General features: G+C 48.3%; 11 protein-coding genes across 11 annotated transcripts; 5 read left to right on the forward strand and 6 right to left on the reverse strand.

The window, feature by feature from the left end:
• Positions 1–69: 69 nt before the first annotated feature.
• Positions 70–825, reverse strand: LACBIDRAFT_328969 (uncharacterized protein; the record flags this gene model as incomplete). The annotated part of the gene is made up of 4 exons (XM_001883119.1): positions 70–215; positions 333–415; positions 509–542; positions 636–825. 4 exons carry the CDS (start codon positions 823–825, stop codon positions 70–72), a joined length of 453 nt encoding a protein of 150 aa, XP_001883154.1.
• Positions 826–1,088: 263 nt separating this feature from the next.
• On the reverse strand, positions 1,089–1,411 carry THIK-3 (uncharacterized protein; the record flags this gene model as incomplete). The annotated part of the gene is made up of 3 exons (XM_001883120.1): positions 1,089–1,174; positions 1,229–1,295; positions 1,352–1,411. Coding segments are annotated over 3 exons (213 nt in total), but the record flags the coding sequence as incomplete, so codon positions are not given.
• A 918-nt stretch (positions 1,412–2,329) lies between these two features.
• Positions 2,330–3,168, forward strand: LACBIDRAFT_300379 (uncharacterized protein). The gene is made up of 3 exons (XM_001883001.1): positions 2,330–2,576; positions 2,651–2,844; positions 2,895–3,168. Exons 2-3 carry the CDS (start codon positions 2,828–2,830, stop codon positions 3,130–3,132), a joined length of 255 nt encoding a protein of 84 aa, XP_001883036.1. The 5' UTR covers positions 2,330–2,576; positions 2,651–2,827; the 3' UTR covers positions 3,133–3,168.
• Positions 3,169–3,243: 75 nt separating this feature from the next.
• Positions 3,244–5,476, reverse strand: LACBIDRAFT_328970 (uncharacterized protein; the record flags this gene model as incomplete). The annotated part of the gene is made up of 10 exons (XM_001883121.1): positions 3,244–3,390; positions 3,425–3,578; positions 3,877–4,159; positions 4,181–4,251; positions 4,337–4,582; positions 4,713–4,732; positions 4,900–4,934; positions 5,122–5,162; positions 5,216–5,230; positions 5,421–5,476. The coding sequence occupies 10 exons, from the start codon at positions 5,474–5,476 to the stop codon at positions 3,244–3,246; spliced, it is 1,068 nt and encodes a 355-aa protein (XP_001883156.1).
• Positions 5,477–5,872: 396 nt separating this feature from the next.
• On the forward strand, positions 5,873–7,334 carry LACBIDRAFT_328971 (uncharacterized protein; the record flags this gene model as incomplete). Its single annotated transcript, XM_001883002.1, has 3 exons — positions 5,873–6,706; positions 6,760–7,230; positions 7,278–7,334. 3 exons carry the CDS (start codon positions 5,873–5,875, stop codon positions 7,332–7,334), a joined length of 1,362 nt encoding a protein of 453 aa, XP_001883037.1.
• A 282-nt stretch (positions 7,335–7,616) lies between these two features.
• LACBIDRAFT_300381 (uncharacterized protein) lies at positions 7,617–8,232 on the reverse strand (the record flags this gene model as incomplete). Its single annotated transcript, XM_001883122.1, has 3 exons — positions 7,617–7,787; positions 7,849–7,975; positions 8,030–8,232. The coding sequence occupies 3 exons, from the start codon at positions 8,230–8,232 to the stop codon at positions 7,617–7,619; spliced, it is 501 nt and encodes a 166-aa protein (XP_001883157.1).
• A 3,853-nt stretch (positions 8,233–12,085) lies between these two features.
• On the forward strand, positions 12,086–13,914 carry LACBIDRAFT_328972 (uncharacterized protein; the record flags this gene model as incomplete). Its single annotated transcript, XM_001883003.1, has 3 exons — positions 12,086–13,038; positions 13,251–13,339; positions 13,394–13,914. 3 exons carry the CDS (start codon positions 12,086–12,088, stop codon positions 13,912–13,914), a joined length of 1,563 nt encoding a protein of 520 aa, XP_001883038.1.
• Positions 13,915–14,782: 868 nt separating this feature from the next.
• LACBIDRAFT_251291 (uncharacterized protein) lies at positions 14,783–16,316 on the reverse strand (the record flags this gene model as incomplete). The annotated part of the gene is made up of 4 exons (XM_001883123.1): positions 14,783–14,944; positions 15,079–15,270; positions 15,336–15,530; positions 15,561–16,316. The coding sequence occupies 4 exons, from the start codon at positions 16,314–16,316 to the stop codon at positions 14,783–14,785; spliced, it is 1,305 nt and encodes a 434-aa protein (XP_001883158.1).
• A 3,471-nt stretch (positions 16,317–19,787) lies between these two features.
• On the reverse strand, positions 19,788–20,639 carry LACBIDRAFT_300385 (uncharacterized protein; the record flags this gene model as incomplete). The annotated part of the gene is made up of 3 exons (XM_001883124.1): positions 19,788–19,913; positions 19,965–20,251; positions 20,306–20,639. 3 exons carry the CDS (start codon positions 20,637–20,639, stop codon positions 19,788–19,790), a joined length of 747 nt encoding a protein of 248 aa, XP_001883159.1.
• Positions 20,640–21,458: 819 nt separating this feature from the next.
• On the forward strand, positions 21,459–21,686 carry LACBIDRAFT_300386 (uncharacterized protein; the record flags this gene model as incomplete). The annotated part of the gene is made up of 2 exons (XM_001883004.1): positions 21,459–21,606; positions 21,655–21,686. 2 exons carry the CDS (start codon positions 21,459–21,461, stop codon positions 21,684–21,686), a joined length of 180 nt encoding a protein of 59 aa, XP_001883039.1.
• A 729-nt stretch (positions 21,687–22,415) lies between these two features.
• On the forward strand, positions 22,416–26,987 carry LACBIDRAFT_300387 (uncharacterized protein; the record flags this gene model as incomplete). The annotated part of the gene is made up of 15 exons (XM_001883005.1): positions 22,416–22,673; positions 22,727–23,026; positions 23,080–23,201; positions 23,258–23,600; positions 23,665–23,981; positions 24,038–24,101; positions 24,167–24,478; positions 24,540–24,845; positions 24,905–25,598; positions 25,651–25,725; positions 25,785–25,870; positions 25,934–26,095; positions 26,162–26,412; positions 26,466–26,590; positions 26,647–26,987. The coding sequence occupies 15 exons, from the start codon at positions 22,416–22,418 to the stop codon at positions 26,985–26,987; spliced, it is 3,756 nt and encodes a 1,251-aa protein (XP_001883040.1).
• Between the last annotated feature and the right edge of the window lie 4 nt (positions 26,988–26,991).

Raw genomic sequence — 26,991 nt, forward strand, 5'->3', positions numbered from 1 at the left:
CGGGAAGCGAAGACTATATCGCTAGCCTCTTCTAATTTTTTACCGAAACGTCACCCTTTCATGGATGCATCATGAATGCGGGATGAGCAGTTCGGAGAGTGATGAGTCGATTGGTATATCTCGATCCGAATCGCCGATACCTCCTGCCTTCTTTTTGCAACCGCGGTAGCCTGAGTTGCAGCCTCCTCTGTAGAAGTCGCAGAAGTAGCACCTAGCTAAGGACTTATAGAAACTAAGAATCAACTAAGAATACATTAATTTTTACCATATTGTTTGTTTGTTTCCTTGCATGCAAACCAAACACGGTTCACACATCCTCAACGTATACTTACTCACCATCGAATATGTCGTGCCGGCGCAACCATCTCTGCCCTCTCCGTCAACCCGCAGGAAGTTATCGTGGCTCTTGTGGGATCTAGGATACTATCGAGTGCGTCTATCTTCGTCTATATCTCTCTCTTCGCGCGTTGATGTCATACACCTCTAGGATCCTAAAGCTGGTTCATACAGCCGTGGGGCGTTAGAATTCACATCCAAAGCCCCTGCTAGCTCAGTGTAAAAGCTGAATGGATATCATATGACAAGGCGCGACGGCTCGAAAACAAAGCCCTCAGCCGTCTCGCCATTTTGCGCACCGTCAAATGACTCAAATCCACCGCACGAGATGTTTCCGCAAACGACCTCGGTGCTTGATGGTTCAAAATCAATCGGCCTCTTCTTCTTGCTCGGTTCATTTGTTCTGGATGGACTGTCGTCAAGGACGACTCCAGCGTTCGAGTATACAACCCACAGCGCGGCGAGGTTAGTCATTTCACTGGCATCCATTTTCCTCTTCAATGACGAGTGTTGTTTCCTCAGTCTTTGACACTTCTTAGTCCACTTGTGTCGCGGTACTCGTTTGTACTGATTCACTGACATCATCAACTTCCTGAGATTTCTTTTATCTTCTCTGCTGGAGACCAACTTTTCGCTGACATAGATTTTGAACCGCAATTTTAATCTTATGTTCTGTACCATGCTCCAATATACTCAGTTAACATCTTCAACGATTAATTTCGTTTACGAAGATACCAGCTGCTCCCATTTACACTCCCGATACACATGCTTGTGCAAAGGAGCCTCTCACCCCTGCAGTTCAACTCTGCGAGACCCGTCACGACTTGACGAATACCAGCTTCAAGCTCGTCAGGTTGAACCACCGTGGTTCATGAACTAGCCATAGACGTACTTATTTTAAGGGGATGCGAGATGGCAATTGACCCGCCACTGCAAATCGATGAGAAGTTGTCGAAAAGCTGCAGAAGACCTACTTTGGATTAATTTTCTATATCGGTTTGTTCAATTCCTCTACACAATACGCCGATTGTGAAGCGAAAGCCTCATTGATGTGTGCAATATGATGAGCTTCCTTCTAATGTCCGGGGCATGGCTCGTCGTCTCGCCCGCCCTCGATTCCGTTGTAGAACTTGTTGGGAAAAACCCAACCGGCCAGTGCGAAGAAACTGCTTGAGTACTTCCGTCGGGGGACTGATATGGTCGATCCAGCGCTGTTCCTCTTTAGGTATTTTGGGGAGCATGCGGCGTTCTTCAATGTTGGTGCCCGCCAGCTTGCAGGCGATGTTTCATTCCGAGGAGACCTGTATCAAGCATCGCGTCGTCAGTATTTATTATATGTTTGGCCGTACTGGTACTGACAAAGTACAGCTGCTTCGGCATTGGGCTTTCGTCGCGTTCGAGTTTCGTCCCCGCCAAGATTCACGGGTCCGCCTGCGTACGTTGACATCGACGACGTGGATCGCCCGTTGTCATCTGCACCTCCTCGAATGAATGAGCACCCCTACAAGATGGGGAGACTCAGAACCGCTACTATGGTTCGTCGCATGCTAACCACCCTCCTTCGGTCGAAAACTTGGATGAGGTTGGGATGAGGGCGCCGTGAAAGACATAACCCTTCTTGAGCGATTGAGGAGCGGGCACGGGCTGACTGGTCATCAGCGGGGAGGGCTGTTTACCATGTGCGAAAAGTGCGGCCAGCATTTTGTGAGGTCGAAACTCAACAAAACGTGCACTGGCTTGATTGTTCTCTGAGTCAGTGGATGTGGCGACACTCATAGTACATCAGCAAACCTACACTTTACTTGTCAGCTTTTCACGACTTTTTGTGACTGACAGCTTGTCGCCAAGTCACAAGTCGACACAAGCTCACAAGCTGACGAGGTGCCTGACCATGAGGGGACTTGGCGAAAAAAGTGGTTTGCGAACTTGCTTATGTAACAATTGGTAACCACGCCCATTCTGTAATTTCCCTCTCATCTTAACCACACCATCATCCACAGTGACCACCCACCTCTGCTGCGTCACCACTGCCACCACCAACATTTACCTCCCGGAACCATCGTTTGACCTCCCACAACCACGATAGCTCACACCGACGACACGTGGTGATGCCACGTCACCAGCCTCAACCACGAGCACCAGTCAGCCCAATGCCGCCACGCCACGCCAGCAGCGACAGCAACCAGGCAAGCACCAGCCGACTCACTGCCACGTCGCGGTGACGACGTGGCTTGTCAACGGTACGTTACATCTTTGGCTCTTCGGTCTCTCCTAGATTTCTCGTTCACCCATCTCTCCAATTCGCTCTTTTTAGGCTGGAGCCTGGTTTTGTTAAATTAGAGAACGAAGTCATACAGAAGCCATCGCATCCGCCATTTCGTTCTTTTTAGCCCGCTGCTATGTGTGCCCAAGAACTTTCCAAGCCGAACCTTCCTGACGTGCCACGAAGTCGACAGCAGCAACGACGACGACGACAAATGATCGTGGAGGAATGAGTGCTACCAAAAGGTCAGCAACCCCCGATATCCCCCCCCTTCGACTGACAAGTCCCCAGCCAGTTGCCGTTGCCCACACCACACACCAACCATCGCCACGTCACTCCGCCGCGCACGCCGTTTCGACAGCATATGTACCAGTATGCACTTGCAGGGGCAGGAAGGGAGTTTGAGAAGGGGGTATACAGAGCTTGTGGAAGGGACCCAATGGGGGAGGGATGCATCCCTCCTGGCGTCGCTGGTGTGGATGGCAAAGGATTATTTAATAGTGTACTGTCGTATTCTCACTGTATTGTGCTAGTACCATACAATGATCAGTTATACCTAATTTTTTGCTACGAAATACCAAAAATAAGATTACCACTTTTCTGAGCTTGTCAGCTTGTTAGAGCTCGTCGAGCAATCTCGCAACTCAACTTGCGAGATTTTTGGATCTACTTGTCAACTTGTGACTTGTGGCTCGTTTCGACTCGTTTGGGCTCGTACGAGTCGAAAAAAGCCCAAACAAGTCGTGACAAGCGGAGTGTAGAAATACTGATGTATTAGTGACGACGTTCCTCTAAAAACATACATACTGTTGAGTATCTACAGACCTCGAATGTCAGCGTTTGCATCTTTCCTGAACTCAGATGAAAGTTATCACGCAAGATGAAAGAGAATCGCAACAAGATTGTTGAAAACGAAGAGTTATCTTTGTAAGTTTTGTCCAAACGTGTGACTTCCAAAACGTCGGCAAAGTCCGAAACACTGGACACGAATTAGTACCACAATTGTTAATTAGGTTGGTTGACCTATCATTCGATGAATAACTCGACAATTACATTATTATTTTGCAGTAGTTCGTAGTGATTCTTCAAGGGAGGCTGCAACTCCGGCTGTCACGGTTTCGAAAAGAAGCCTGCGGGTATCGGCGATCCGGATCCGAGAGATATACCAATCGACCTATAACTCCAGTTCGGATACTCTTGCAATTTCAGCGAGGGCTAAAATGGAGGGAGAAAGGACGTCTTTGTGAGTAAGCTTATAACAGTACTTCGAGACTCACACGTTGGTTGACAGGCCAAGTTTCCGAAGGTCGGTCTGAATCTTCAGATAATAACAATAAGACTCAGAGCGCTTCGGCATTCTCCAATTCTGCTCACAGTCGTCACAGCCCGAGGGGTTATGGCGGCAACGATCCTTCAGAACAAGCCAGAAATTCTCCAAAAGCCAATCGCGGATGGACAGCGTCTCCTTTCTCCGCCGATTCCTGTGTGACAGCTCGCGGTGGTCGCGCCGAGATTCGAACGGAAAGCAAGCAGCCCAATAGCGTCCGCTGAACTGAGAACCTGTTCAAGTCAGGCACTGACGCGTAAAGATTTGAAGATGTAGGTTCATCTGGAGGAGTACGGCGAGGAATATGTCCAGGTGCAGGAAGAAGCTAGTATTGTATGGGCTTTTGGGGGCGACACGATGACAAAAAGGCATCAAATGAGGACTTTTAGTCGAGAGACGTTGCGACATACCTGTTTTCGTTGGCAGCTTTCCAAACGACTCTTTCAGATGGCCGCAAATTCCGTGACTTCCCTGAGACTTTACGTCGCAATTCCGCACTACACGCATTGAGATAGACAGGACGGAAACGACGTGATAAGCGTGGAAAACCCCAATCATTTGACGGTTTGGACATGGACTGTGTGATCAAGGACAAATGTAACGTTTTGGACATATCACTGTCGACTTCCCTGGCAGGGTACTGGTGTTTGTAGCTGCTATTACATAAATAAAATAAAATAAAATAAAAAGAGGAAAAAAGCGAAAGAAAAGAGAATATTTCTTATCTTATCTTATCTTCTATACATGAGCTGTAAACTACTAGCCCATCCTTCCATTTCCACCTACATCTGGGCAGCTCTGAAGCACTTTCAAGGATGTAGGTTGGAGTAACTAACCCTTTTTTTTTTGGTGGGGTGCATGTGAAGCACTTCCACTTTGATGTTGAATTAGTTTTGACCAAACAGGATTCTTTCTTTGTACATCTACAACCTGGCATTGTGATTTTGTTTCTGAAAGTTTGATGATAACTTACAGTAGTTTTCATATGTGAAACTATGACATGCGATGCTATAAAATGAAAAATCTCATCCTGTTTCCCTTTGCATGATTACCATTCCATATAATTGCAGCTTTGCTCTGGATCTTGGTTTTTCTCTCATGCATAAGCTTTGTAAACAACTAAAAGTCATCAGAATCTCCATCCCAGATAATCATACAACCATCTAAACAAGGGGGAAAAAAACAAGGGACACACCAGCTGTACAATATTCTTTCCAGTAGATAGGGTAAAATTTTCTGGGTGATACAGTCAAGTGTAAGACTTATGCCAGTGCTTAAAAATATCTTACACAGAAAGACATAATCTATCCAAAGCTTCAGTTGAAATTTCAGAAGATTAACAAGCCACAATTTAAAATTATGTTTATCAAAGCAATGAGGTATTACTCTTTTATTTCAAGACTTCAAATTTCTTGTACTCAGGAGTTAATTTTGTCCAAAACATGAGAAATGTCTGTTGGATTTCTCAGGGTTATTTCTATGGGATTTCTTTACAATTTTTCCAGTTGTTTTGGCAGTTGACCAAAAATTGCCATAACCCCACATGCCATTTTGGTAGTTGTAAATGGCCTATGACCTGTGACTGTTGAATTGATAAAAATGGCACAGTAGCAAGTTCAGAATTCAAAAATGTCAATTTCAACTGATGTTGCTGATTTAACAATTTTTTGAGCAGTAAAATGCATAAAAATTTGGTAGCTCATACTCATGTAATAATCTCAGTATAATGTCGATTTTATATGATGTAAAAATGTAGTGGAAGACGGCAGAGAGGGCAATTATTACAGAAGCAGGCTGGAGATTATTGCTATCACATAAGCAAAAGCATAGCCACCTGCTATCACATAAGCATATGCATAGCCACCTGCTATCACATAAGCACATAGCCACCTGCTATTATGTAATAGCAGCTACAAACACCAGTAGACTGCCGTATCTTCACTATCATGTTGAACCCGCCGCTTTCTCTCCTCTCAGACGATCTGCTTGCTTACATTGTCGAACATATCTCAAACCTTCCATTTTGGGATGAGCACCTCCATAGTCTCTCTCTCACGGATCGGGCATTTACGCAGATATGCCAAACATACATCTTCCGGAGCCTCGAGCTGGGCATGGGTTCGGGAACCAAGAGCAAGATATCAAAGAAGCTGGCAAAGATGAAAAAGATTTTAGATGACAAGCCTTCGGTCGCCAACCGTGTCCGTGTTATTGAGATTTGTGTCTCGCACGCACGGAATGCATGGCTTTTCAACGATCCCACCCTCATCAGCATCCTCCAACTGCTCGCCAAGTCGTTGATGCCACCCCATGAGCTTCGCTTCGGCGGACCTATGTTCTCTCGGTTAACAATTGAGGACCCCATACTATTCGTGGGACGGCTCACGCAATCATTCTTTTCGCAAACCTTGACTACCCTCCGCCTCACCGAATGCAAGAACGTGCCGTTGCCTCTTTTTCTCATCTGCCCCAAGTTGAGAGAAGTGCTCCTTGACTGTGTGGGAGTTTCTGAGGAGAGCTACGATGAGTACCCAGAGGAATATAGCTCTACCCGAGACCGAGAACTGCCAGCACTGGAAGTTTTCGACTATCGCGATTCGCACAGCCTCGTCAAACAGATGATTACATCACCGCCTAGGTTTCATACGCCAGTGGTCATTTGGTCAAAGCTACGCATTCTGACCCTATCCCCGCACGAGGAGGAAGAAATGGCTTGCTTGCAACCTATCCTCGATGCAGCTTGCAATACCCTGGAGGAATTGTATCTCACTAGCTTACACGTGGGTGAACGTAGGTGCAGTGTTTTTTTCGTAAAGAGAAGCGATTTTGACAGGTTTCTGACAAAGGTAAACAACTCCCACTTGTTGGACTCTTGAACCTCAAAGATCTTTCAAGCCTGCGCGTATTCGCGCTTTACGCCATCATCAAATGCAATAAAAAAGAGTCCGGTGCTCTCCGCGATATCAATATCGTCCTCAGTAAAATATCTGCATCCAATCAAGTCACGAACCTTTCATTCGACTTTTCCATCTCCGGCAAGCACCCTTTTGGTGGATGTCTTGAACAAGATTGGATCGGATTATGTGACGAAATCATCCGCATTTCTGCCGGGAAGCCGCTCGAGTTGGAATTGCAGACGAAGGTGTCTTCGGAGGGCTTTCAGTCCCCAGACGTTGGAGACGGCGCAGTATACAGGCGCATCGAGGAAACGACAGCATCCCTTTCAGACTTTTCAAACATTTGTTGTCACTTTTGGAACCCTACTTGTTGGTCTAGTGGGCTCGCTCCATTCCCCCGCGGCCAAGTGCGCAGTAGATGTAGACGGTAACTCGCTCGCATATTGTTTCTTAGACCAACGCACCACGCGCTGAGGGCCCGCTGGCTGGGACACTCATCCTCCGTCGTTGAGCATACTTTCAATTTTTTTGTAACTCTTCATCGATTCATCTCCTTTCATACACAGTGGTTCGATACATGAAGAATTTACTCGACTTGTTTTTGGTCACTCTGAAAAGCCAAGTCCTCTTTTTCTTGATACAAGCGTCGGGGGTAGAGCCAAGTCTAAGAAAGTCTCCCGCCCGAGGGAGCAACGCCTTAAAATGTGCTATCCGCTGTAAACGCCGTTGAACTTTATCCGCTGCAAGCTTGGCTTCCTCTTCTTTCATGCGATTCTTCAATAAATCAAAGTCTTCAAACACCGCTAAAAGAAATCCTACATGTCATTTTCTTCAAGTTGGTTGGGCAATAACTCTTACCAACGACGTCTAAGAAAGGGAGATCTGACCCTTCCTCGTAGGTATAGTGCTGCCTGATCATGTTTATATCGTAGAATTGGTAACACTCGCTTCGATTCCTCGTGGGCTGTATGTATACATATGTTTTTTTTTTACGAAGGAAAAATCAGATGGGACATTGGACGTACCCAAAACCTCTGACCAGGTTTTCCAAATGGCATTTGTGACATGTCGAGGCGGTCCGTAGTAGCTCTATACTGCGCCACATACTGTATTTTTTCAGCATAGGGATCCCGTATGCGGCGAATTATACAGCTAAATATTGACGTTAAGTGATAAGAACCAAGAATGTCATGGAAAGCCTCTTACTTTATCGCAGCACGAGACGGGTCATTCACCAACCTCCAAACTCTGCCGTTATAAAAGATCCTGTTGGCGGTATACTGATTCGGCTCCGGCACAACTTTGTCCTCATCAAACCCATATTTTCTCATGAGCAAAACATCGGGATGAGCCCATTTCGAAAAATCGCCGTGGCGCACGGATATTGAAAAAGTTGATGTGATACTCATGAACCTGTGTCCACTCATGCATTCCAGAGAGATACTGGAGATGATCCAAGTACCGGAGAAAACCAAGGGGGATAGTGGATTCGTTCCGGAAGTAGACGGAAAGGACAGAGAAGTACGTGTAGAGATGGCGGAAAATTAGGTTGGGTTCCCTGGACCATGTTATTGACTGCTTCAGAAGTTCTTGAGGGCACCGTGTCCGAGTCTGATGTGGAAGCCGTGGGGGTGTGGCTTCGCCAGATTGCATAGGTAAGTTGTATTATACGTATAGGTCCAAGGCAGCAAAGTCGTGAAGTATTATTGAAAGTACCATAGTCTCTGGGATGGTGGGGAATTCTTGACATATATCGGTGAAGATACTGGTGTCCTGACTTCGACAATCCTGCTGAGACATTGTCTGAAAAGGCCAGCGGACGGTTTCGAGGGTATGCGTTGATGCTTCCATGCAACGCGTAAGATGGAGCGCGCCTGGCAAGATGAAACGAAAGAGAAACCTAAGGGATAGACAGGATTTGGACAAAGTTGCAGTTGAGTTTTGTGCAGCGTGTGCAGGCCGAGGGGAATCGAAGGTGGCTTGAACTTGAAGGACGTAGTACTCAGACTGCAATTTTGAAACTGTTTGACATGATCGCTAAGCACCTCTCATTCCGGCGTCATGGCGTAACAGAGAGTCGTAAAGCTTAGCTTCAATGACTGGTCTCGCCAGGCAATAATGATCAGATTGACTGGCCGTGGATGACCGCTACGGTTCAAGTTGCGAGGTTTGTTTGGCTAGCCCTCCACAGCGTTCTATTATTTCCTTGCCGTCACATTTTCATTGGGGAGTCCAACTTTGCGACGCGTAGATACAGGTAAGAAGTCGGACAATCACTTTGAGAACGTGCCTACTACGTGCTACGTCTTTAGTAAAGTTTAGTATTAGTGATGCGTCGAATTCCGCGTGAATTCGGTTCAATTTCGGGTTGGTCTTCGTTCAGGAGGACATCTCGATATTGGATAGTTTGTCCAACTTGTTGTATGGAGGTAGAGGTATGCACAGGGACGGTGTGGTGCTGGGGCGACGCAGCGGCTCTGTCGTGACCGGCGAGGTGGGCGTTGGGTGGGCGGTTGATCTCGCAGAGTAGCGGTGACGTCCATTTGGTGAGGCGATGAGCTGGGTGAGTGATGAGTGAGGGAATTTAGTCCAAGTTCAAGATTCTGCACAGCGCCAGACACCAGACACCGGACATTCCAAATCCGGGACTTTTGTGAAAGAGGAATGAAAGCGATTCATGATATAAGAGGATCAAGAGAGGAGGCAGAATAAGACGGAAGAACGCACCGCCGGTTTTACTGCGTGTTAGGTCTGCGGAGCCAGGTGTCGAATGTCGAGTCAAGTCGAGTATGTCGTCTATTAGCTGAGAAGAGGAAAGTTAGGAAGAGGGATAGGAGGAAGAACAAGAAGAAGGGGAAGGAATTTCAACACAAAGTCAAAGAGCCCACCTGAAATGCAATCCCCAATAAGCATACGCTATATCCTTGTACAACACGACGGCCGATCGCGCGCCCTTCGCCATGAGGCTTGCGTTATGCTTCAGCCCCCTTTTTCCAGGTTTTCTCAGCCTCCAGGAAAGCGTCCGTGGTATCTCCCAACGTCTTCTGAGCTGCTTGACCTTCAGGACCTCTGGCTCGGGTCTGATAACTTTGGCCTCAAGTCCGATGCTGGAGAGTAAGGTCTTTCAAGAAATGTCTTGACCGTACCCCAACGCTGCCCTGGAAATATAGATGACGGTCCATGGGTAAGACGAGGCTGAGCGGCAACAGTCGACGATGACTTTAGCCTTTGGGTGAAACGAAGTCGCGTAGAAACCACGTGCAGCAACTCCCGCGCACAGACCCACAAAAAAAGTATATAAACCTTACCACGGTGTCCTGTTTCCTCAGAACATACTCGAACAGGATCTGTTTACAGAAACTGACCGAGTCTCGCATTTTTACAAATGCCGCATCTTCATATCCACTCGATGACTTCCGCGCTCACTCGTTATACCGAGAATATGGCTTTGCGCAAGCAGGGCCTCGAGGACGTTTGGTGAGCTCATTGGGCGTGCATTTTAAAGCCGCTTGAGGAACTTGCCAGCGAGTTGAGCGTCTGTCTGATGGATACCTCTCTTGACTACACCTTTGTAAAAGCATTTCTATAGACACAAACGAACGAATTTTCGCTTCATTTCCTTATGCCTCGTGAGCTCGCATTTTGAACCTTCGACCTCGTCGAGAGTGTTTCCAAATTTCAACGTTGGACGTCGGGCACCGATACCTTCGAGCTCACTTTGCTTTCTCTCTTTTCTAGGCCCTCATGGATCTTGTCTTCTTTTCCCTGGAGCTTCGGAGTCCCTCGGAGATTCCTTCAACCTCATCCTAAAGTGATGGGAACGACGTGAGTTCATAAATAAACCTTCAGAATGTGTTTAAACCGTGAAAGTCAAAGGTTGACCGAATATAGGGTAGGTTACAATGACTAGCGGCAATCAGGATCTATGAGCTGTGTAGCGTCAAAGGTGGTCAGTGATTGTGGTCAGCTGAAGCCTGAAGTTGACATATTGCCACTCAAAAATGTAGACCCCCAACTCTGGGCGTCCTAATCGACCGGCGGCCATCAGGATCTAGGAGCGTCGATCTTATCAACCAGCGGCAATCAGGACCTATAAGCGTCAAACCTGTCTACTGAGCGCCCTAATCATCACTCGTGATCACTGATAAGTTGTGCTTTCAAGTGCTGCTTGAATCAAGACCAGTTTGATACGTGTATGGGTTCAAGCTATTCATGGAACTTGGTGAGCTCTGGTGCACTTATTTTCTTTCGCCTCTTATTGGTTTCACCCAGAGATGTGTTTCATATCTACCGCGTGAAACAGTGCCACCGAGCGTCGTTACTTTGGTCAGCTGAACTTCCAATATACACACTACGCATGAAGTTGGCGAGTTTGTTGTACAATATTCTCTTGCTTTCAACGTTCTCCTGCCTGAACTGGTGCAAACAGATCTTCGCAAGGCCCTCTACTAAGTTGCGCATTGTGCTACTCTGGCTTACAGTTCAAGGACTGGTTTGCTGTACGCATTAGTACCCATCAAGCCGATATCTATTTTTTGTTCCTCCCAAACTGGCAAGATCAAGCCTTCAGTCTTTTTTGGTGAGTCTACTGTGTACTCCATCTATTTTTGCGCCTCACGATTTGAAGGTCTCTCAGGCATGCGTGCCTTGGCTTACCGAAGTAATCATCGACGTTCACTCCCTGCCCCATGATAGGTGTCATAAGGTCTGAACGTCCGATGGTCGTGATCAACAGCCTCTCCTCCGCTGGGATATCCAAACTCGTTATCAGGCATAGCCATATTTTTCGAGAGCTAATGCAGCGGGGAAGGCCGTCATAATCTCATTGGGTAACTGGTCATCGCTATTTTTTCTGAAAAAGCTGGTGCAGATATCGTTTAGATGGCGCCTGAATTATCCGCGCAGGATCATTAAGCTTTCAGCCTTGAGAAAAGAACGATCAAACCCCACAAGTACAGCCTCGTTAGAAGACAGGATGTCCATTTCATTTAGTACAGGTCGGCTCGGACCCCCGAAGCTTGGACGTGAGATGTAAACTCAGTTTTGGCAAGCCCAGAAAAGCTACTGAACGGGTACTTATCGAGGCGCCTCCTTCGTCCGATAAATAGGAATGTGGTTTCCCAGTCAGATGCCCTCCAAACACACCGCGTGTGTCAGGTTGCCATAGATCATGAGTGAGTAATTGTTTTCGAGCTTGGATATCGCGTGCTGACGAGAGGCAACGTAGAATCTCTTCACAAGTTCGTCAGATTCGTTGCCAGCATGGCCGTCGCCTTTCCGATGGCCACGATCGCTGGAAGGCTCCCAGGGACGAACTTTCAAGTTTGTCTAGCCAAACTACAAAACGGCACTTTTGGAGTAGGCATGGATGTTGGCGGAACGGACAACCAAGGAAACCCTGTAGACGTCGCTAACGCCACGGGCATCACGTACAGCCTATGCCTCCAAGCTTGTGGCGAAAGACAAGAGCCATTTGAATTCACCATTTTCTCGCAGCAATTCAGCGCGTTTTTGCTCCCGTGGCTAGCGCTGGTTTCCCAGCTCCCGTTCGGCTCCAATGATATGCTGGTGAATTTGGACTCTGTGCTTACAACCGTTGGATCACCAACTTTGGCTGCGTATTCGCTTATCCTAACTGTCTTAAACAATCGTTGGGTCACCAGACAGTTTACACAATACACCTTTCCCAACGTTCGAGATGCAGTGCGCATCCTCACTAGCCTGCAGCAATCGCCCATCAGAGTCGTGAAAGATGATGGGTTTCTTGCGTCCCTCATTGTTCTGAGCCAGAACGACAAATGGTGGAGTCAACTTGCCGAGGAGATCGACTATAGTCACAACTGGTCCATTTCTGCAGCCACCTCCATCGCGTGGGTGGTCATCGCCTACGTCTTTAGCGTCCTTGATACTTTCATAGCGGGCGTTGACACCTCCATCCATTCCAATGGCCTAGGAGTAGGATCACTTTGGCTGTGGCTTCTCCCCATCGTCGTTGGGTGGCTACAGTTCTCGCCCAAATGTGACGCGGCACTGCTCAAGAAAGCCGTAGCGCATGCGAATGACCTTGCGTACCTTGCCACGGATGATGGGAAGAGTGTTCTCCTGAAGGACAAAACCGACATACGAGCTATTGACCTTACCTTGACAGATGTGGATGACCTGCATCGGGATGAGAAGTGTACTTCGCCAGTCTTCAACTATGCGCGATTCTTCCCGTGGGTGCAGGCAGTGGAGGATGTGTCCGAAGCTTTCCAGGCGGCATCCGAACGTTTTCGCCGTCATGAGCCGGTCAACGAGCCGGTCGACCCCGATGCTGAGAAACCTAATTATCGTGATCGTGTGGGCACCAGGACTCAAGTCGAAAACTACTGTGCACGGCCGAGAAACCTCCTGCACGTGGTCGCTGGGGACCAAAAGTTGTATCCAGAATGTTTCTTGCATCTGGTCTCGCATTGATGTTACAATGGGGCACGGCTGGAGCTGCCTTCGTTCAAGCCTGGTACACACCTACTCGAGGTGAGAACTTCACTCTTCTCTCTCCTCCGTCTTGTTTGCTGATCACTGTCACAGGACTCGGCTGCCGATCATTAGCTGTGCTCATTTACGCTGTCCTCTCCACGACCGTTTGGATGATGTTAGTGACCTCAAGCATCCTAACACACTATGCCTCGAACCCCCAACACCGCTCTGAAGGCCATGTCATCCATGAAGGTGAGGCCAGAGATGAAGAAGGCCAGGCCCTCCTTGAAGACAAGGCCATTCGTCATCGGTCCACAGCTCGATGGATCTCAATTATGCTACGCCGTCTCGGAAAGCTCATCGCCGGCTTCAACGCGGTCTGGGCAGTCACCGCGTGCTTTTGCCAGTTCGGCAACGTCTTTGACAATTGTTTTTGTAACAGCAGCGTCTTTTCTCTGGGCAAGCACGCGTATTCTGTCATAACTCTTCAAGATCTTGACTTTTGGATTATACAAAGTGCGTGGATTGGCAGCGTGTTTTTGGCGGGCGCCACTGCGGCCATATATGTGCTCTTCGCCAATTTCCTTATCGAGCCGCCCTTGCCTGAGATCGTGCCAGTGGCGACTGAATGAAAACCTGGTCATGGCTGGTCTTTGCTTTTTATGTGACATTTAAATACGTTCTCATACCAATCTCATACCTTCTGTAAAGTCTTGTCAGGTTTCTCGCTTGTGTCACTGTAATATAGCGATCGTATTGTGAATTATGCTTACAAGAGAGGGGGTTATGAAGATCTGTCCGGGCCAGTTGGAAGAAACCATGACCAGCGATAACGATGCATGATAGAATAACGTGTGCGGCCCAGAGATTAAAGCTAAGATTATGAGGGCGAGGGGGGTGTTGTTGAAAGGCAGTCGCTAGACGTCCAGGGTTTTCATTGTTAAAGTAGCAGCGCAGATACATACATGGCCCCTAGAGAGAAAATCATCAGAGGCGAAAAGACATTAACGAGGAACTCACCGAACAGTGGGCCATGAACGGCGCCTGTGCGTACAATCAAGCAATCATAACTCGTGTTTGAAAAACGTCAAACAACTCAAGTCATCCGCAGCCTTTCGTTATGAGTGCATTGAATTGCTGTTTGGTATCTATAAGTGTCAACGAAAAGACATCAACGAGGAACTCACCGAACTCGGTGCCTGTGCGTTCAAAGAAGATAAGGGGACTTCAAGTGATCATAACTCGTGTTTGAAAAAAACGTCAAACAACTGAAGTTATCCGCAGTTCGTTAATGAGTGCATTGGAATTGCTGTTTGGTATCTACAAATGCCAACAAAAGACGAAAAACTCACCGAACTCGGCCTTGAAAGGGTGCCTGTGCGTGCAAAGAGGAAACTCAAGTGGGCTCCAATTAACCATGCCAATCCCAACTCGCGTTTGGCAAAAATATCTACAAATGTCAAAAGCAAATGAGTAATACCGCACAACAAAGCAACCGAATCACGACCGCCTTCCAACAACCTTCTCCGTCAACGCTACCAACCCATTCTTCGCCACACTCTCCGGAAGCTCATCAAGCACCTCCTTTGCTTTTTCCGCGAATTCTTTGGCGAGGAGTTTAGTGCGGTGGACGCCTGAGGAGCGGTGGACTAGGGAACGGGCCTGTAGAGAGTGTGTGTGTTAGCTCGAGACAAGGTCGAGGGTGAAGGAGAGGGAAGGTAGGGGGAAAAGCGAGATATGGTAAAAGAGGGGAGGTAGAAGGAGACGGAAAATGAATGGGAAAAGAGGAAACACACCATCTCAACATCCCCAGGACCCTCAAACTTCCTCCCAATCAGCTCCCCCATCTCGGGAAACTCTTCCCAAGCATACAGAGCTGGTCCGGTGGCTAAGCCAAGTTGAAGATCTGCACCGCCTGGTTTACCGAGTGTTAGATCTGCGGAACCGGGTGTTGATGTTGATTCGTAGTCGAGTATGTCGTCTATTAGCTGGGAAGACGACGATTAGGGTTAGGGAGAGGGATGACGACAAGAGCAAGAGGAAGGGAAAGCACCTGAAAAGCAATCCCCAAATTCCGTCCATAAGCATACGCTATATCCTTCCACACCTCGCCCTCCTCACATCCACCCAACACAACGGCCGACCGTGCGCCCTTGGCCATGAGGCTCGCTGTTTTGAGGTACGTCTTTTGCAAGTACACCGTCCATGCGTTTTTAGTTTTTCCTTCCACCCCAACATCTTTGTCTTTCTTCGTCCCCTCAACTTCCCCACCCAAAACGACATCCCGCATCTGCAAAATCTCCCCCTCCACCAAATTCGATATAACACTCGCGATAAGCTGCGTGACTTCCGCGTCGCCGAGCCTGGCTAATGCAGTTGAGGCTCTGCCTAAGATAAAGTTTCCTCCCAATACAGAGAGCTTGCTACCGAATTTGCTTGGGGCGGAGGGGGCACCCCGACGAAGGGGTGAGGCGTCTATGACGTCGTCGTGTAGGAGTGAGGCTGTGTGCAGCATTTCGACGATCTGGGCTAGGCGGAGTTGGGTTGGTAGGAGATGCTCATGGTGGTGGTCGGAGAGGGTTGGTGATGACGGAGATGGGGTTGAGGATGGTGGGGAATGACTTCGTGGTGACGGTGGATATGTGTGCGCCGTCGACGGCTTCACCAAAAACACGTCCTCAAACTCCCTCGTACTCCCCTGCATAGCCGGATTCCAATCGTTCAACACGTCAGGTCGTGTGAGCGGTCTATCCAAATCCAAGTCTTTCGACTCGAGCAGCTTTCGAGGCCAGGAACGGCCGAGGCCATTGGTGGCTTGGGAGAAGAGGAGGACGATGACGGGGCGGATGTGTTTTGAGGGGTGGAGGAAGTAGTATTTTGTTAGTTCTGAGAGGGTTGGGTTACCGGACGTTAGGAGGGGGAGGAGGGTGGTGCGGAGGGTTTTGAGGTGGGGAGTTAGGTGGGCTAGTGGGTCGTTAGAGGAGGAGGAGTAGAGGCGGTGGCGGGGGAGAAGACGGATGATGCGTTTGTGCATCTTACTGAGTTGAACCTGAAATTGAACCGAATTCACGCGGAATTCTACGCGTCACTGAAGAGGTAGTACGCAGTAGTCAGCAGAGTGATTGACTGACTTCTTACCTGTACCTACGCGTCGCAAAGTCGGACTCCCCAATGGTGGCAAGGAAATAGAACGCTCATTTTGTTGTGGAGGGCTAGCCAAACAAACTTCTCACAACCACAACGGCCATCCACGGCGGGACCAGGCGGGTGATTTCCTGACGAGAGTCATTGAAGCTCAAGGAGTTTTTGTTCAATGTTTCGACACGAGAGGTGCTTAGCGATCATGTAAAACAGTTTTACAATTGCAGTCCGAGTACTATCATTCCTCGGCCTGCACACCACTGAAGCACTAAGCCCACCTACCCCTCACATCTCTTTCGTTCCGTCCTGTTCCGTCTCGCCAGGCGCACTCCACCTTACACGCTTGAAGCCCGAACGCATAACCTCAAAATTGCCCGCTCGCCTCTTCACACAATGTCTCAGCAAGACCATCGACGTCGGAACGCCAGCATCTTCACCGATATCTGTCAAAAATTCCCCAACATCCCAGAGACTATGGTAATTTCAATAATACTTCACGACTTTGGTGCCATGGACCTATACAGCTTACCTATGCAATTTGGCGAGGCCACCCCCCCCACGACTCGGACTTCCACATCAGACTCGGACACGGTGCCCTCAAGAACTTCTGGAGCAGGGGATAACATGGTCCAGGGAACCCAACTTGATCTTCCGCCATCTCTACACGTACTTCTCTGTTCTTTCCGTCTACTTCCACAACCAACCCACTATTGTCCCCCTTGGTTTTTTTCGGTACTTGGATCATCTCCGGTATCTCTCTGGGATGCATGAGTGGACACGGGTTCATGAGTATCATATTGAGTTTTTTGAGAAACGTGTTTTGGAGATGCGTCACGGCGATTTTTCGAATTGGGCTGAGCCTGATGATTTGCTCATGAGGAAATATGGGTTTGATCGAGAGAAAGTTGTGTCAGAGCCGAATCAGTATACTGCCAATAGGATCTTTTATAATGGCAAGGTTTGGGGGTTGGTGGATGATCCGGCTCGTGCTGCGATAAAGTGAGAGTCTTTCCATGACATTCTTGGTTTTTTATATACATATGTATATTGATGTCAATATTTAGCTGTATAATTCGCCGCACCCTAGATCCCTATGCTGAAAAAATACAGTATGTGGCACAGTATAAAGTTACTACGCATCGCCTCGACATGTCAAAAATGCCATTTGGAAAACCTGGTCAGATGTTTCGGGTACGTCCACTCTCCCTCCCAAAACAAACGTCCCCCATCTGATTTTAAAAAAATTTTAAAATCGTATACACACAGCCCATAACGAACCGATGCGAGCGTTACCAATTATACGATATAAACATGATCAGAATCAGAAGGCACTATTCCTACGAGGAAGGGTCAGATCTCCCTTTCTTAGACGTCGTTGGTAAGAATTGTTACCCGACCAAGTATAAAGAAAATGACATGTAGGATATTTTGTGTTTTGTTTAGCGGTGTTGGAGGACCTGAAAGCAGACGAAGCCAAGCTCGCAGCGGAGAAAGTTCAACGGCGTTTACAGAGAATTGCACAGTTTAAGGCGTTGCTCCCTCGGGCGGGACGGTTTGTTAGTCTTTGGCTCTACCCCCGACATTTTGACCGAGGAAAAGAGTGACCTAAAAAAGATGTTGAGTGAATTCTTCATGCTTGAAGTCTTAGCAAGGATATCGTCGGCAAAGGATGTTCAAGGGAGTGTATGAGGGGCTGCAACGTTGCTGTGGCTTGTTTCCTACACATGAACAGCTCGGAAGCTTAGAGTGGGTTCCCCCAGCGAGATACTTGTGGTGACGAGGTTTCGCAATATTTTCATGAGTTTGAGAAACACCGTTACCTGTATTCTCTTATCATATATGTAATGTTAAGGGAATAGTACTCGGTATGAGATCCTGCTCATTTGGTACCGGTTTGAATGTCGAACTCACAATCCATGATCACTTCCACGTCCATTCGCAGCATACCCAAAAATCCCGTCAAAAGTCCCATCACACTCAGACCTTCTCAATATCCCTCTCCCCCCCATCCTCTTCATCAAACCGCAAAGCAAGTAACGCGCGCACGCTGGACTCTGTCGAAAGATGGAGCAGTCAGAGAAATGTGATCAAGACAGCGGGGAGGTTATGAGAAGGATGGAAATAAGGCGAGTTGTCGAATTGACGTTCGAAAACACGGCGAAATGGGGGGCGACAAGCGGGAAAAAAGCGAGTAGAACGCGGCATTGTTACCGTGGGGTTGAGGTAAGTTGGAAAAGTGGACAAGAGAACAACAGTAGTGGGGCATTTAACGGCAATAGCAGATATAAGTACCACACTCACCAAGCACAGGTAACTCAACAAGGATGTGGATGGGTTCCTTGGATAAGTCTTGATCTCCAAAATATTGAGAAATTTGTCGGCGGGCGGAGGTGAGGCGAACAAGGTGATCATCAGAACCGTCGAACTGAAGGGTTTTCAGGGTTTGTTCTAGGTTATCATCATCAGGAAGACAGCAGCACTTCCAGAGGACGAGAATCAACGTCAGCGAGACTGTGAGCATGCTTGTCTTTGATCATGTCCTTGAAAAAGGCGACAGTCCGGTTGTTATGTAGTTCGACCTCGACAATGTGTTCATCGGGCTTGTCATCTGGCCAGACAAGGCACCTTAATCTCAACTTTTCGACAGACATTGCAGGACGGAGAGGAGGCGAACATTGAAGGTGACTGCAGGTCTGAGATGACAGCGCTGTGACTCATTCTCCGTCACGTGTTCCTCAAATCGATCGTGTCAATGCTGGAGCGTGTTGAAACCCAAGAACCTCACAGTCTGACAGTCAGCAAGTTCAACGGAGGATTAAAGGGTTGACGGCGGCAGGGGGAGAGGGAGACGATGTTGTAGTATGCGGTGTCTGGGTGAACAGGAGAAGGAGGATTCGACGCGTTCTTCTGCCATATCTTTTGGGAACATAATAAACGCCGGTGGACGGAGTGGATATTCTGACTCGGTCGAGAACTAAAGGAAGAATTCATTACTGCATACAGCCTATAACCCAAAAATAATTCAGAGTCACGATTATACTGGCGAAAAAAAGTTACACATCCAAAGAAGTTCATTCTGCGAAATCAATCAAAAATCGGTTAAACTATCAAAAAGTTGTTAGAAGGACTTGACCAACTGACGAGCCATAATACTAGGCAATTCGAACTCGAGCGCTGACGCTCCCGGAACCTTTAACAAAAGACACCCGAGCGAAAGCAGAGCGTGATTGTTCGGGATTGGACACATAAGAAAAAATTTCCATGTAGCTTTTCCGGCTACATTAATCCTGAAACTGCCCCCTCAGGACTAACGATGTATTTAGCTAGCAGCTCCATCTCAGTGATAAGATGCCCACCTTCATAGCTATACATCTGCTTTGATTGGGCCGTTGGGATCATTGCCTTGACTAATCGGTGGCTCTCGTCGAGACTCTCGCAGATCATTGTAAATGGAGACAAGGCAAGCGCCGATTGTTACGACCGGGAAAATCTTTGAGGGGTATCAACAAATGTAATAGTCAACATGAAAGGAACAACAAACCTGGCCAAATGTAATCGGAAACCACGGGCCATTATGGATGACTGGATTCCGCTGAATAGTTTGCTCGATAGTCACGACCACGTAAATCCATTGGACAAGAAAGCAGAACGTGATGTAGATATTGACGAAGAGGATTTTGATGAAGGAAGTGCGAGGGCCAGCTGAAAGGCGGTACGAGCCAATGAGCGGATGGAAGGCTTTGATCAAGAATACCAAGAGAAATCCGACTCCTGCGAGTGTAATCACTGGGACACTTAGAATCACCGTAGCACTGATACCGAAGAAAACTTCAGGAGTAGTATCAACAACAGTCCTTGACTGGTTATAGGCATGCTACTCACCAAGGGATACCACACGCCCCGAACCAGTCGCTGAAAGCTCCCTTCCGAAGACTATTAATTTGGTAGCCGCGTTGCACTCCGGCTGGGATCCAAACCTCCGAGCATGAACCCAAACGTAAAGCCCGAAGCCATGCCAAGACCAATGTGGTAACGAAAGAACCACCTTTGCAGGGAGGCCAACCTCAGACACTTGGGCCCCCATACTTCTCTTCTGCATGGATCCAACGACTAGCATGAGCTCGCAAATGAGTTGAAGGTAGCAGAGATATAAAACAATGATAGCATTGTAGAGGGAGATGGAGTGGTTCGCTGCTTGCGCTATTGCTGATACCATGAGAGCAACGAAAGCGAATAAGGTGGCCCAGGATGAACCTTACAAATTTTTGCTTAGTTGGTCTGGATTTGAAGAGATGTGTAATTTACGAACCTCTCGCATCACTACCTGGAACGCATGCGTTGATAACTGCATGAAAAACCCCATTTATTAGTCAATCGACTCCGAGAGAATACGGCGTTCATGCGCCCGACCTGTGAGGACGCTCGTCACGTAGAACGTTATTCGGACACCTGTAAATGCCTTGTAAAACAAAATATGTGCAATGCGAGGGCTGTTGTCGCTCACCAAGACCTGTGATATCCAAGTCCTCAACTAGGCCTTGGCAAACACCTGATGGGTCCGGTGTTGCGTCCCTCAAGTGAAAGGTTCCAGGGGTATTACTGTTTGGCAAGTCGAGTGCGCTGGATACAGCTGATCCGGGAAGAGCAGATGTATTAAATGGTGAATCGGAGGAGACCGCCCGAGCAGGAAAACGTGTCAGAACTCGGTCGGAGGCCAGTTGGGAAAGACGCAGAGCGACAGGAGGGGAAGATAAGAGGCCTGCGAAGGATTCAACGTTTCCGGCGGGCGTAGGAGGGGATTGCGGCCGGGGTGCAATCGATGGGATTAGGTAGAGAACACTAGGCAATCTCATAGTGGTAACGCCGGTGTCCTTGAGAGGTTGGGACTAAAAGTCGCTCAAGCCTTCAGCGCTTCAGCTTATAAGAACCAGCTAATGCATCCGAACTCGGCCGAAACGCCAAAACCATGACAGGCGATATGATCTGTTAGACGCGTGAAGACCACCGTCGCGACTTTGCACTGTAAGTAGTTCGTATGCTGGGACCCGGGTATAACGCCAAACCAAACCTAACCAAACAAACAGATTTCTCAGAGTCAGAGCCAGAGCACGACTTCATGCCAGGCCCTCTACCAAACGCCCGACGCCATGATACCCCACGACGAGCCGTTCACAGCCTGTTCGGTGAGTTCCTCGTTAATGTCTTTTCGCCTCTGATGATTTTCTCTCTAGGGGCCATGTATGTATCTGCGCTGCTACTTTAACAATAAAAACCCTGGACGTCTAGCGACTGTCTTTCAACAACACCCCCCTCGCCCTCATAATCTTAGCTTTAATCTCTGGGCCCGGGGCTGCACACGTTATTCCATCATGCATCGTTATTGCTGGTCATGGTTTCTTCCAACTGGCCCGGACAGATCTTCATAACCCCCTCCGAGTCTCTTGTAAGCATAATTCACAATACGATCGCTATAATACAGTGACACAAGAGAGGAACCTGATAAGACTTTACAGAAGGTATGAGAACGTATTTAAATGTCACATAAAAAGCGAAGACCAGCCATGACCAGGGTTTCATTAAGTCGCCACTGGCACGATCTCAGGCAAGGGCGGCTCGATAAGGAAATTGGCGAAGAGCACATATGACTTGGGTTCGCATATTGAGAGTGACATACGGAAACATGTCGAGTGAGCTTTTCGTGCTCAGGCTTGAAGGATGGCAAGGGAGTGTAAGTAGTATGAGGGGCTACAACGTTGCAGTGGCTTGTTGAGTCTTGCGTGGATTAATTATATGTAACCCTGAAGATGCTCAAACTCGGAGTACCAAGTTGGTTCCTCAGCGAGTACTAGAGTACTGACCAAGTTTCGCAATTCAAAAATAGAACGCCAAGACAAACAAATGCTCTCACTGGCATCTGCTCAGAGCCACCACAACTCGGACTCTTTCGCAATGAGACGGCCATTCAAGCGCCCTCTTCCAAACGCCCGACGCCATGATGCCCCACGATAAACTTCCCACTCCTAGCCCGGATCCCGAGTTTGGAACTTCACAAGAGAACCGTTGCGCACCAGAAATCAATGATCATCACCCTTTGCACAGCTACTTTCATGGGGTTCAAGTTGCGGAGCGCTTCGCAGATATGGCGTATCTCTCCAACGTCGCTTCTGTTCTGAGAGATAGGATACCCTGCGGTACTCATACGAAGGGATACATCCATTACCCTGATTCATTTACCGGCAGAGACGTCATGGTACGTAACCCACCCATAGAGCAGCCCGAGTCCTCACGTATAAGTACCCCTAGACAGCCATCCAATCGTTCATACCTCGACATCTGTGCAACGCACCCAACCTTGCAGCACTCCAAATCTCGCAAAGCTTATACTCCCAAACCCTCTTCCGCAACTTGGAATGGGACAACCCACTCTTTCAAGATTCGACACAAGAACTGTACGCCTTCCTCCCTGAATATCGGCCATACGGAAAGAAGTTGGAGTCGAAGCACTTGCAAAGGCCTTCTGGGGTAATCACGATACTCACTCGATGCTACTTCCCCAGCTGCGAAGCGGAAGGAAGGTGTTACGCACCTCGATGTCCTAGGAAGGTGTGAAATTTTCTTTCTTCGAGGTTCAGAGGTTGCCCACGGAGGGACATTAGGACCTTGCACAGCTGTCTAATGATTCAGCCGAGTCTGATGCGGTGGAGCCGGAGGAGTTGGAGGATATCATACCGGATGATGTCTTGAGATCGTTGTCGGAAAATGAGCTTAATCGTCGACGGTTTGTCTTTATTCTACCCTTCTTCCCAGGCATGGAGCTGAGGTGTCTTCGGTTAGGATAATACACAAGCTGATCAAGAATGAAGAACGATATGTCCGCGACCTGGATATTTTATCATCCGCTTTTCTCAGCCTGCTTTACGAGGCATTCATGTTGCCTGTCGACAAGAGTTTACTCGACCATATCGTCTCACTGGGTAACTTTCATCGTCGGCTGTTATCAGCCCTCTATGCGCGACGACGAGAAGACAATTCAAACTTGCAATCAATTGGGGACATACTCCTGGAGGCATCCTGCGACTTTAGGAGTGTCTATGCGGCGTATCTCGGTTTTCTCCCTTCAGCAGAGGAGCAAGCGATACATGAAATGGAGAACCCCGACTTTAGATTCTTCATCGAGGTACTTCCATCACACCTAGTCACTGGCAGTTGATACTCAAGTGAGTTCTCACCCTCGTGCCTAGTTATGTGACCGCACGATTTCAAAACGACTGCCCCTTCGTCTCTCTTTCCACCAATACCTCCGCAGACCAATGGACCACCTCGAGACGTACTGTCTTTATTTGGACGCACTACTATCCTTACCTCCAAATCCAGATGGCACGGACCTCCGCTTGCGGGAAGCCCAAACCTCTCTGAGCACCGCCCTGGATACTGCGATGGTTTGTTACTTTCAAGCCAGCGGGTTTCCTTCAAGGGGCAGGTACCTCTGGGATTGGGATGCACTCGTTTCACAAAGTGTCAAGGAGGGGATTGGAAAAAGGGAGAGGCTTCGGCAGTGGTCAGTCCTTTTCTTTGTCTCTTTAGAGCTGCGAGGGTTGATAAGGAAGGAATTAGTATCATATTTGAGCTTATCAATTCCGAGATGTACATCGTCAAGGCGTTGGGTAAGATTAAGAATGTACGTTTTTTCCGTCCCTGTTCCTTTTCCTACTTGGGTGTTTACCACTACATGCTATACCACAGCTGTATATCACACCCCTGCGCACCGCGAACCCCCCGATCATCCCCCCGCTATGCCTCGACCAGTTTATTAAAGACGTATTTGGGAACTATGAGCAGGTTCTCCGCTACCACTCTAACATTCTCTCTCAACTCCTCGAAGCTCAGAAGAGGGAACATCCCCTCCTCGATATCTCCTCCATCTCCGCTCCTTACCTCTCCCTCTCTGGGGCATTTAGAGAAGCGTACATGGAATACATACCCAATCACATCCATGCGAAATGGAAGATTGAGCGTGAGATGGATGTGAACCCCAGTTTTAGGGCGTTCATCGAGGTTGGTTCTCTATTCCCTTTCTCTTGATCATCATCTTTGGACTCACGAGATAATGCGATAGGACCGAACGAGACTTCTTGATGCAGATAGGCTTTGTATGGGGTCTTTCTTGGGCCGCCCAAATGGGCGGCTTAGAAAGCTAGGAATGATGTTTGGACGATTCGAGGAGGAAACACGTGGATTGGAGATGGAGAGGGAGACAACTGGTTCAGATGAGGTCTCTGAGGGCGTGACAGACCTGCGGAAGGTCCTTGAGATTCTTCGGTCTGTTGGCAAGGAGATTGAGCCTCTCGTTCAGGCTGCAAAGGAGAAGGTAGAGTTGGAGAGGTGTGATGTGGGGTTGGTTTTCAGTAGGGAGGGGAGCGTCGTGAGTTTGTTCTCAGTGTTAAACGTAAACGGACTGACGTTATGTGGTTGATTGGATAGGATTTCGAGTTGCTCAATGGCAAACGACGCCTTCTGCACCAGGGGAAGCTTTTTCATGCGCTTACGGAGTGGAGTAGGTGGATGTATCATGTGGTTCTCTTTGACCATTACCTGGTGATGACAAGACCGAAAGTCAAATACGGGGTGACGAAGTATCTTGTCCAATACCGGGTCCGTTTATCTCTACCCCATCTTCATGTTGGGTTGCGTGGGTCTGATATTGAAGGGAATGCAGCCGATCCCACTGGACCTGCTCTCCGCCAGGAATTTCAACCATGCCCCCTTCTCATGCAGAGAAATGCACACCGCCATTATCCCACCTGGTGCAAGCTACCGCAAATTAGTTTTACACAGGCTGTAACGACTACGGCACTCCCACCAGATATCAGCGAAGATTCGCATGTCCCCCCGGATATCAACCGAGATTCACATCTTGTATACCCATTCACGATTCAAACACGCGGAAGCAGGGGTGGGAGTTGGAGGTTATGTGCGGCGTCTTTGTATGAGCGTGAGGAGTGGAAGAGGCAGTTGGAGGAGGCGGTAAAGCTGAGGAGAGTGCGACGGGAGGGGCGGGTGTTTGAGATGAGGATGATGTTTGGCGGTGGGGCTGTCTTTGAGCACGGGCAAGGGCAGGGAAAAGGAGAGTTGGATTGGGCAGGCCCGGGGAGGATCAGCTGTTCCGCTCCTTTTGGTAATGCATTCCCTTTGACATAGCTTCAAATTGGACTAACGGGAGCGATCAGATTGTTATGGACAACAATTCCTCGCTGTGGGATGTGCGCAAGGCGTCTGGGTTGGCTCTCCTGATGGTCTTTTCCGTAAGCGTCACCAGCCTACCACACTAGTCATCAGGATCTCAATCTGTGTATACTGTCAGCCATGCGTCGTGTGCTAGATGTGACGACGGTCAAGCAATGTCAGGTTTTGCAAGACTTGGGTGTGTTCCTCGTGCTGGCGGATAAGGTACGTACGTTTTGTTGTGCTTGGGGTCTGGAGTGTTACAAGACGGGCTGACGAGTGTTATAGTCACTGCTTGCTTATCGTCTTGATGTTTTGGTTCAACCATCCTCGCCAACGGCATTGGCTCAATCTCATTCCTATCCTCAGAAAGTCAGCTTGAGGGAGGTTCAATGCTTTACTTCCAGGATCCTTGAGGGCCGTATCGTTGTGTATGTGACTAAGAAAGGGGTGGGTTTCCTCATCCTTGCTTGATCTTGGGAGTTAGTATGTATACTGACTGCTGGTTACTCATAGAGAGAAAGTGTGGTTCATGTGGTTGAGCCCGTTGTTGATAGGATCAACGAAACATCCAATGTTGTAACACCCAAGACTGCCACTGGATTATCGCGCATTTTGGGAGTGGGACGAACCAAACCGTCACAGTGGTTCCGGATTTGTAAAACCTTTTGTGGGCCTTTTGTTGCTCTCGATATACAGTTCCTTGGGCTCCAAGGAAAGATTGCGATTCGGTCGGAGAGGCATTTCTACATCTTGGACCTCACACAGTACAATTCCCATGGTGGTTCCCCTATGCTATCGCTAATTCTATGTGTTATAGGTCACCGAAACCTGTTCTCATGCCGCAACTCACGGAAGACCTCGCCTTGGCGAGGAGGTGTGCATTGGCTCAACCGATAGCCGTGTTCTTATATACAGAGGATGAATACCTCATGTGCTTTGATGGTATGTTCCCCTTCTTCCACACGATGGCAGGCTTGATCTGATGCGAGAGTTCATAGAATTTGGTATATTCCTCGACCAAGACGGGTGTCCAAGCCAACGCCGAGAGAGGAACATCATCGAATGGGAAGGCGCCGCAAAGCGAGCGGTCCTGCTCCTGCCTTATGTCATCTTGTTTGATAACACCTTCGTTGAGGTTCGGCATTTGGAGACGGGAGGCTTGGTGCAGGTTCTTACTGGGGTTGGTATCGAGTGTATCTGGGCTGAGTCTGATTTACCTGGGCGGGTGTCCGAAACATGTATCCATTTGGCTATCGATGCTGAATGGTCTATGTTCGAAGACGTTCGCTTGGAGGGGAGGATTGAGCAACGTATCTATGAGTTATTGTGTATACCTTAAACTT

This window comes from Laccaria bicolor, genomic scaffold, assembly GCF_000143565.1.
Source record: "Laccaria bicolor S238N-H82 LACBIscaffold_19 genomic scaffold, whole genome shotgun sequence".
Taxonomy (NCBI): Eukaryota; Fungi; Basidiomycota; class Agaricomycetes; order Agaricales; family Hydnangiaceae; genus Laccaria; species Laccaria bicolor.